This window comes from Lygodium microphyllum, chromosome 12 (genome assembly GCF_053477565.2).
Source record: "Lygodium microphyllum isolate KBCC chromosome 12, Lygodium_microphyllum_v1.1.10, whole genome shotgun sequence".
In the NCBI taxonomy this organism is placed as follows: Eukaryota; Viridiplantae; Streptophyta; class Polypodiopsida; order Schizaeales; family Lygodiaceae; genus Lygodium; species Lygodium microphyllum.
The window spans coordinates 71,964,916-71,974,236 of record NC_141146.1 but is presented as its reverse complement, the minus strand read 5'-3'; the positions used below and the strand labels follow the sequence as shown (position 1 = coordinate 71,974,236).

Here is a 9,321-nt window from a genome sequence, read left to right as displayed (position 1 = left end):
TATTTATTAGCATTAGGACTATTAAGAAAGTTACGAAAAGAGATGACCTTTCAAACCTTTTCAATTATTTTTTCTTTGTTCACAAGCTGAAAAACATATTTTCTTATTCTTTTAATTTAATTGGTTGTGTGATTGTTGTGTACTTAATTGTTGTATTTTGCATAACTTTCCAACATGTTTGCAACTTTTTCAAAAAGAAGCTCATATTTTCATGTGAAGTGATCAAAAATCCAAAATGGCTGTTGAACAGGAATAGTGGGTAGAACCACCATCAAACAAGGCACATCTATCTTCAAATAACTTGAAGAATCCCACAAATTTTGCTCAAGTTGATTGTGAAGCCTTTGATCCAAATACTGAAGAGTTTTAGTAATGAGTTGAGATTCAGGCCATTGATGTACTTGATTTGGACCATGCTGAGTAGTGTCAAGTTATAGAGGGCAATATGTCTATCAAAAAGGTATCCAAAGCATTTGTTTCCAAAGTTCTTATTTCGGCAAATTTTGCCATAGATGAAGTGCTCCTAGACAATCGATGCAGCAAACTTGAAGTCCAAAGAAGCAAGGATGCCAAAAGGCTTTATTGAAATTCTAAATTGTGTTTTGACAGACATGCAAAGTTTACAAAGAAACAAAAGGTTGTCAACCTCAAAGTTTAGATGTTGTGTGTGGCTAAGGAGTTCTACAATATATCTATGATGATAAGAGTGATACAATGATGTTGTATCTAAGCTCAAAAACTCCTCATAAATTGTTTTCCCATGTGTGATTTATTCATGACATTGTAACTCATATTTATTACATAATGTAGTTATCTTCCATCAAAATAATAATTATAGTCATTACGACTACAAGCCCCTTTGATAGAACTTGGAAAGGAATAAAGGCATGGAATTGCATCTTCTCTTCTACTTGGATAATAATTTCAACATGTTTAGTGACCTAGTTACACATCGACATACCAAGTAATTACTAGCTATCCCTACTACTAACTAGTTACCCACCTTGTTATCCTACTCACAAGTTACCAGTCCATTAACTAAACCTTAGTTAACTATTAATGTAGTTTCTAACCTAAACTTAACTATTTAATAGTTTGTTGACCTAATTAGTTCATAATTGACCTATCTACTAACCTAGGTCTCAACGTTTCTAGTTAGCTACAGACATATCTTCCTACTAACCAAGAGAGTTGCCTACTCACTCACATGCCTATCAAGTAACTTGTGTGTGATTATCAACCATAGGTATCGGTGTCATAGATTCACTTGATTATAAATCTTGTCTACTACTAGGAACTTATTGCTGCAACAGAAGGCTTGAAGCTTTTGATGTGTGAAGATGATGATAGCCTAGTGATAGCTTTACCGATGCAACAGTTATGTTCAGACTTTATTTATTTTCCATTCAGTTTATGATCAACTAAGGCTTATTATATCCTTCCACTCCCCTCTTGGCTTGTTGAATCTTTACGCATATGCTCATGAGAGATAAGACAATGCTTGCAATACCACTATGTATCATCTCCCAGTCATACACTCTCAGCTTAGGAGCTACAATGCTAGTGCTATCATTATGGGCAAATATCTGCAATGTCGCAACAGTCTTAATGCAGGAGTCAACACCACTTGCTTACAGCTCAAGAAAGTTGATGCCCTATGAATGCGAATTATACCACTCATCATCTGGAACTTGTTACAGTGATTGATGCTTTAAAGCTATGGACACATCATCTTCTGAGAAGAAGAGGCAGAATGTGCAGCAGGAGGTGCAGGGGAGGAGGTGGTGGCAAGATGCACATGGCAGCAGGCTCACTGGCAACCGTCCTTACACACAGCCTCTTTTAGAGCCTAGGTAAAGAATTTCACACTGAAAAGATTTTTGCAGGCCTAAAAAATGTTGAGTATCCATCTTGTTGAGTACTCTTCTTCAGCTATACACTTGAACTTCGTGGCTGTGCTAGCGTCCAAGTGAAGTGAATCTCTGTATTGCTGAACAATAATACTTAAACTCAAGAGACTGCAAACCCTGCAGATTATGGGGCCATGGAAACATCACAAACAGTCCATTGTGCTAATTTCTCAAGCAATTAACAACTACACTTAATGTTGATTAACACAAACAAAGATGACCCTGCATGTCCCATAATTTTGCGAAAACCATGTTCATGCTTTACAATCATGGTGGGAAAAAGTAACACAACCTCAGTACACTTTACAAACAGTATAGTACAAGTGCCCATTCCAGAGCCAGACCTATGGAATAGTGAGTGTAAGAGGCACTGCAAAACTGGCATTTTTTGTACAGCTAATTTACATTCATTCTGTGACAAGCTAGTAGCAACCAGACCTCAAAAGTATCTTGCTTTTACAAGCAAAATCTATGTGTCTGCACATGCCACGATAATGGCATCCTTCCATTCAATGTTATAAGTTTCTGATCCTGCAGTGGAACCACTGGAGTCACAGAATAGGGCTTTTGAGGTAGCACTGGTAATACTGGCTTTAATGCTTGTATATCAAAAGATGGGTGAAGTGCATCTGTCAAACCCACATGATACAAACTACTGCCATGCCTGCCTTTCTGAGTGAAATCAGCTGGTGTTCTGCAATTGGAAAATGTTGCACGTTAGACCACACTGCTCTCACAGCGGCCATATGTGCAGGAGATCTAAAGAAGCATAAAGCAAACATTGGATCAACATAACTTGCAATTTCTTACCTCAACACAAAAATTTCACCAGCATGTTTTGATTTCCGAAACTTTTTCTCTGCCTTCTTGGACGAGTTTCCACGATTGGCCTTCCCTCTATGTGAAGATTTACAATTACTTTTTGACTGATGTCTGCGAAAGTTTTGAGACACTGTATGTGAGCTGCTACTGCAAACAGGATCATAAACATCAGGGGCCCATGTCACATGAAACTTTGGTCGTGGTCCAAGCCCACATTTTTCACCACCACCTCGGAGAGCAGATTTTAGCTGGAAATACAAATGAATAGGAAATTAGCAGCTTGAAATTCAGGTGCAAAATAATGCCAAAGAGTTACCATAGAACTTGTTGATTTACCTTACTGGAACATACTGCAGACCTCCTTGAGCAGGACACAACCTCTGAACTTTGACGCTGACAACCTTCCGTTTCTTTTGTAAACCTTGCATATTCTGCCGGAACACAATTCAGAATTTCAAGAGAGCCTTTGACAGCCGTGTTTCTTTGAACTTCAAGTTTATTGTATCCATTGTCTAGGTGGACTTCATCTATGTCAGAATCTGCAGAAATCAGAACTTTGGAAACAAATGCTTCAGATAACTTGTCAATAAATTTATTGCCCTCTGCAGCTTGCTGCTGCTCAGCATAGCCCAAATCAAGTACATCAATGCCCTCAATCTCAACTGGCAATTGGAACTCTTCAATATCTGGATCAAAGGCTTCACAATCAACTTGAACAAAGTCTGTGAGATTCTTCAAATTATCTGAAGATAGATGTACCCTGTTTGAGGATGGTTCTACCAACCATTCCTGTTCTACTGCTGTTCTGGATTTCTGACCACTTTCTTCACACGAATTTACCGGCTTCTTTGTGAAAAAAGTTGCAAACATGTCGGAGAGCTATAACAAAAGACAACAAGTAAGTACACAACAATCGCACAGCCATGAAAATTAAAAGCATAAGAAAACAGGATTTTCAGTTTATGAATAGTGAATAGATTACTGAGAAGGTTTGAAAGGTCCTCTGTCTTCCCCCAAGTTTCTTAATCAGCCTTAATGCTAATAAACATTGAATTAAAACACAAATGACTTCCATGGAGTAGTAGATATTAATAGTGCATACCTAACTGTAAAGGCTGAAGGTAAAGTTGTTGCCCTGACCTTATAAGTATCCACTTGCAAAGCATCAGACCATCAAATTCATTATGTATATTAAGTTATCATAGTTCGACAGGATGTGAATTATGAAGCCAGCAGTTAAAATCCCCACTTTTGATTAACTATACACGCATCAATAAAGCTAAAGGTACTCCCTGTAAAAAGTAATCCACCACCTGTAAAAGTAGTCATATTCACTCCAAAACTTGAAAAACAAGAGTAGCACAGTGCACTGTCAAATCATGTAGAGAATTAGCAAGGTTTGTTGTATGCTAAATGCCAGAAATAAATAAGTCTTATATGGACTTATACTTCTGTACTTAGCTTTGAAAACCATCATCACAAAGCATCCTGATGCAGACTTGAGACTGATAAAGCCAGCCATCAATCAAGATCTGGATGCCTATTGCAATCACCTTTAGGATTTTCAAAACCTTGTGATCAAGGATGCCCCCATAAGCAACAAAAGGTAATTGCTGCCAGCTCCGTCACAAAGACAACAAACTGTGAACCAGATTCACATATGGTGTTCACCACAATTACAATACCATACATGCATAACGTAACTTCTGTACAAGATGTTGCTACAGACAATCATGTGGTATTACCCATCACAAAAGATGTGGGAATCGAGCCATCCTCAAAATTGGTGGAAATTATATCAAGAGACACAAGAGTAAAATACTCTAATCTGACAAGATGGACATGAAATGGGATTATGGAGGAATAATTTTAATCATGATACAATCTGATTGACCAACAGGTCATAAAAAGGAATATTCAGCTTAATTTCAATTTTGAAATTGCAGCAGAAGGCCCATTGAACACTTATTCTACTCATATACACAACTAAGTGCGTGAAAAGAAATCTCACTCTCACATCAAAATTGCAAAACCACCTCCTAGCACATCAATCTTCTACATACAACAATGCCCACCTGCATGACCATTTCAAAGTATCAAAACAAACATGTAAAACTTTTATAGCTGCCAATCATCCTACTCGCCTAGTAGTTAGAGCAAACAGAGTATGTAATTGTCTAGCTTTTGTTACTTAAGAAAAGCAAAGCATGGAGCTGGAACTCCTTGGGTATAACTACCCATAGTACAAGTGCTTCCTATGCACCTCTTATTTTAACAGAACCAGAAAGTTCATCCTACTCGCCTAATAATTAGAGCAAACAAAGTGTTTAATTGTCTAACTTTTGTTACTTAAGAAAAACAAAGCATGGAGCTGGAATTCCTTGGGCATAACTACCCATAGTACAAGTGCTTCCTACGCACCTTGTATTTAAACAGAACCAGAAAGTTCTGTAAAAGTTGATCATAATGCGACAAAAAGTCAATTAACATAACTATCTCAAATGATGAAACTCTACTTGTGCATCTCCAGCTAAACAAACCCAACATGAAGCTCTAGAAAGATTGAACATAAAGCAGATAGACACTAAACATTGTGCATATGAGAATGATGCCAAGCAGTGAATCAAGATCCTTTAGATCCAGCAGAGATGTCAGTTCACAGAACTTTAGTAGCAGGAAAATCTTCTGGAGAATGTTCCTGTAAAGTATGTACTGAACTAGTGCCCTAGCATAAGATTATTTTACCAACTCTATAGAGAGCTCTCTAAGCTCACCATGAACAAGTTCAGAGATGAGACAAGTACATAATGGCAACATAGTCAAGCAGGGCATGCCAGGTCAAAGAACTATCCATAACTTCTAAGTTGTGTACAGGTGGTTGCATGAGAGATTGAACATTCCGACGGATTTTTAAGGGTCTACTAGTGAAATTCCTCCTGTGCAACAGATGAAATATATCCTCTAGCGTGAAAATTAGAAAATATCTCTTATTTATGGGAAGATCAGGGTGCATTATACCTGAAACTACATATATGAGACCGACTCTCTTACATTTCTCTGAAGAATCATGACAATTCCTCTGAGTCAGAGCACCATTATACCCAATCCATGCATATAGGACAAATTTCCCCACATTTGCGAAAATTTTGTGGAAATCTCTCAGTGTCAGAGCACAATTATACCTCAAATCCATGTACAGAGGACCAGTTTTCCCACATTTGCAAAACAATTGTGAGAATCAGAGTACAATTATACCGGAATCTCTCCGTGTCAGGGCACGAATTATACCTCAATCCATGTGCACAAGGCCAGCTTTCTCAGATTTCCAAATAGGGGAGAGGGCAATTTACCTTATTTTCTTCTGCGGTAAGCAACTGACAGAGAAAGAGGCGCCCGAACACAGAGAAACCGATCTTTAGAGGCGGATGGAAGGGAGACCCATCACTGTACTGCTTCTTCCATATCCAAATGAGCGAAGCCAATCAGGGGTAAAACTCCTTTGCGATCCCAAGAAAAACCAGAAGGCTCCTCTGTTTCTCCTTCGTCTTCTTTCTTCTTCCTTCCTCATCTGCTAATGATTTGCTGCGACACATGTTTTATAGCGACTTATTGTAATTAAGTAAGTTATTATAATAAATTTAAATATAATTTTTCACAACTAATGACAAGAAAATTTTGTATTCACAAGTAATGGGCATTTATTCTTTCTCTTGGTGTAATTTTCTATACCCATGGAAAATAAGGGTGCAACGGTTTGACATTTTGGTTATGAAAACTGTCCATGTGATCGTATTTTTATTTTCTTTTTCACAAGTATTTGTCCTTTACCATTTCAATCTTAAAGTGTTCAAGGGGTTTGATTTGTGTGATTATATTTTTATTTTCTTTTGTCATAAGTATTTGCCCTTTACCATTTCAATATTATAATGTTCAAGGGGTTTGCTTTATCCAGGAGCATGTGGTATCAGAGAAGACCTTATTGGATAATTTGAAGTTATTGGATATAGAAAGAGAAAAAGTTATTAGATATAGAAAGAGAAATCGTGAAAGAGAGAGCTAAGCTTTCGAAGAAGTGTTGGGAGTTCAAGTCTCCATGGGCTCAATTGTTTACTAAGCTCAACTAGGAAAGAAACGAAATGTTTTGTCTTGCTTGGGGACTTAACAACTTTGAGCTTGTCACATCACAAGTTTTAAGCTACACTTCTAGGAGATTGGAAGAAAATCCTCAACACTGCTAAATGGGAGAGTGATTTTGCCAACCTAGATGGAGAAGACAATGTGTGGCATGGGCTTTCAATCCAACTCTTGTTGCATTACTTAGGAGGAGGGGTAGCTCTTTGGCCAAAAAAGGTGTTTCAAAGATCATGCACTAGCTCAATGCTAATGGGCAACAATTATCTTTTGAGAAGGACATGAGTGCTAGTGGGATTTTGAAAGCATCCAAAATACCACGAGAGTGTATTCGCATGCCAAACTAGATGGAGAAGACAATGTATATTGGGCATGGGCTTTCACACCGCCTCTTAATACATAAGTTGGGGGAAGAGGTAGCTCTCTGGCTAAAAAAGGTGTTTCAAATGTCAAGCACTAGTTCAATACTAATGGGTAATTATACCTTTTGAGAAGGCCAAGAGTGCTAGTAGGATTTCTAAAGCATCCAAAATACCATGGGAGCATATTTACATGCAAATCTCTAGGTCATCTATAGTGCTCAATAATGTAAGAAGTAATAGTTTTTGGGGGCTAAAAGTGGGAAGAATCTAGTAGGCAAGGCTCGAAACTCCTAAGTGTTGGGTATTAGTGGAGCATCAAAGATTGACAAAGTATGCAGAGTCTCGAACATTAACATGGCATAGGACCAAGTCACATGGGTCTTGAAGTCTATCTAGGCCTTGAATTTGTCTCTATGACAAAGTTTTTGCATGGAGGATCTTGGACGATGTCATGCCGCTATGCAGACACAGTGTGAAAAACTTTAGAGTGCATCGTCATCCAACTTTCTTATTGATCTAGAGAGTCAATGTCATCTGAGTCATTAGTGCTAGTGTCCATGGCATGGATGGTTCAAAAATACTAGATTTTTTGACAATTTTAGCCTATTTTTTATATTTTGGATATTATTTCTTGTAAATATCCTAAAAAGCTATAGAAAACTTCTAGAATAGGGTGGCTTGCAAAAAGCAAGTTGCTTTTTCAGCCTGTTTTGGGATTTTTCATAAAGAAAAGAAGGATTGACAAAATCACGCAGGTAGCGATCGTAATTAACAGGCATGAAAGAGTACTCTGAACTGGGAGAAGAAGAAGGAATGATCTGGGAGATTTCTAATTAGGTGTCTTAGGGTTTTACCCCCCTTTTGGAGCCAACAGATCCATCAGATTTGGGTTTCAAGCAATAGAGAAGAAGTTAATGTTTGATGCACGTTTTTGGTCTACGAGGGAGCTCCAGGAGATCTAATGCTTGGAGTTTGCTTCTGAGTAGTGCCAGACAAGGGATTTTAGGTTCTATCAAAACATAGTGATTTGATTCATTGTGTTTTATCTTTATGGTGTTTACCTCTTGTCTATTCTTTTTCTTCTCTTCCATCTCCTATCCTCTACTTCCTTCTATCTCCTGATCCCCAGTGGATACGACCTTTCGACTAAAACCCCTTCGACACTAGTGAACCCAATGTGAGAGGTCGTCAGAAGAAAAGACAATATGGGAGAACCTTCGAGCACAATTTTCAGTGATGTTTTGCAACAAGTAGTGTAGAATATGAACATGCTTATGCAAGTACAACAACAACAGTAGGTGATACAAGCTTCTACTCAAACTGAAACTGTTGTGATGAATGCTCTGCACAAGTAGTTGAGCATGAGATGAAGTTGTTCAATGGTAGGAATGTATTTGCATATGTATATAACTATGCTCAAAAGATGGAATTCTTTGGGGTGGCTCAACTTGCATGGAGCCAGTATTTTGTTCAGATCACTGTACATGAACTAAAAGCACAAATTATTGAATTGTACATGTAGGATGCTGACTAGGTAGCTTTCAAGAAGACACTCAGGGAATAATTTTTCATTGAAGACACCAATTTGATTGCGCGCAAGACTTTTCAGGAGTGGGTTTTACAACCCAATAAGGGTCTTGTGACTACATAATTATTAAGAGAATTTGAAAGTTGATTTAAGCAGTTAGATCTTGCAGAATAGCAAGCTCTTGCAAGTCAGAAAATTGAATTGTTTCTGCAAGTAGCAGATCTTGAGCTTCAAGAGAAGCTTGATGATTTGCCAAAGAATCTGGCAACAGAGACAGGTCTTAAAACAGAGTGGAGGCATGTCAAGAAAGTTGTTACTGTACTTGTAAAAAATCATAGAAGAAGAGAAAGATTGCACATCTCTAGCTTGCCCACTGTTATGGGCAAGCAGCAACCCCTAAACTAGGGAAAAGATGTATGTGGTATGATAGTTTGCAGCATGAGAGAAAGGATTGTGCTACTTAAGGAGACCTTGGCACGACAACTCATCTTTTGGAAAGATGGCAAGATCCATGCCTAAGAAATGGGATTGCCTCTTACTTTGAATTTTGGAAAGGGAGGTATGCAGA

At 38.0% G+C, this 9,321-nt stretch overlaps 1 protein-coding gene and 1 long non-coding RNA gene across 4 annotated transcripts in view; one reads left to right on the top strand and one right to left on the bottom strand.

The window, feature by feature from the left end:
* LOC148027905 (uncharacterized) overlaps positions 1–674 on the top strand; it is a 2,165-nt gene extending 1,491 nt beyond the window's left edge. The window contains exon 3 of the long non-coding RNA XR_015692559.1: positions 251–674. This is a non-coding gene — a long non-coding RNA (uncharacterized LOC148027905). The remainder of the gene's footprint in view (positions 1–250) is intronic.
* A 1,437-nt stretch (positions 675–2,111) lies between these two features.
* Positions 2,112–6,310, bottom strand: LOC148027904 (uncharacterized). Of its 3 annotated transcripts, none has more exons than XM_087689613.1 (4): positions 3,835–6,310; positions 3,069–3,611; positions 2,721–2,980; positions 2,112–2,604 (listed from the first exon to the last, which is right to left on the bottom strand). In XM_087689613.1, exons 2-4 carry the CDS (start codon positions 3,600–3,602, stop codon positions 2,367–2,369), a joined length of 1,032 nt encoding a protein of 343 aa, XP_087545739.1. In that variant the 5' UTR covers positions 3,603–3,611; positions 3,835–6,310; the 3' UTR covers positions 2,112–2,366. The 3 variants fall into 3 exon arrangements, with proteins under 3 accessions (XP_087545739.1, XP_087545738.1, XP_087545740.1); XM_087689612.1 differs by having other exon boundaries at positions 3,069–4,807; positions 6,083–6,310; XM_087689614.1 differs by having other exon boundaries at positions 6,083–6,310.
* Positions 6,311–9,321: the final 3,011 nt, after the last annotated feature.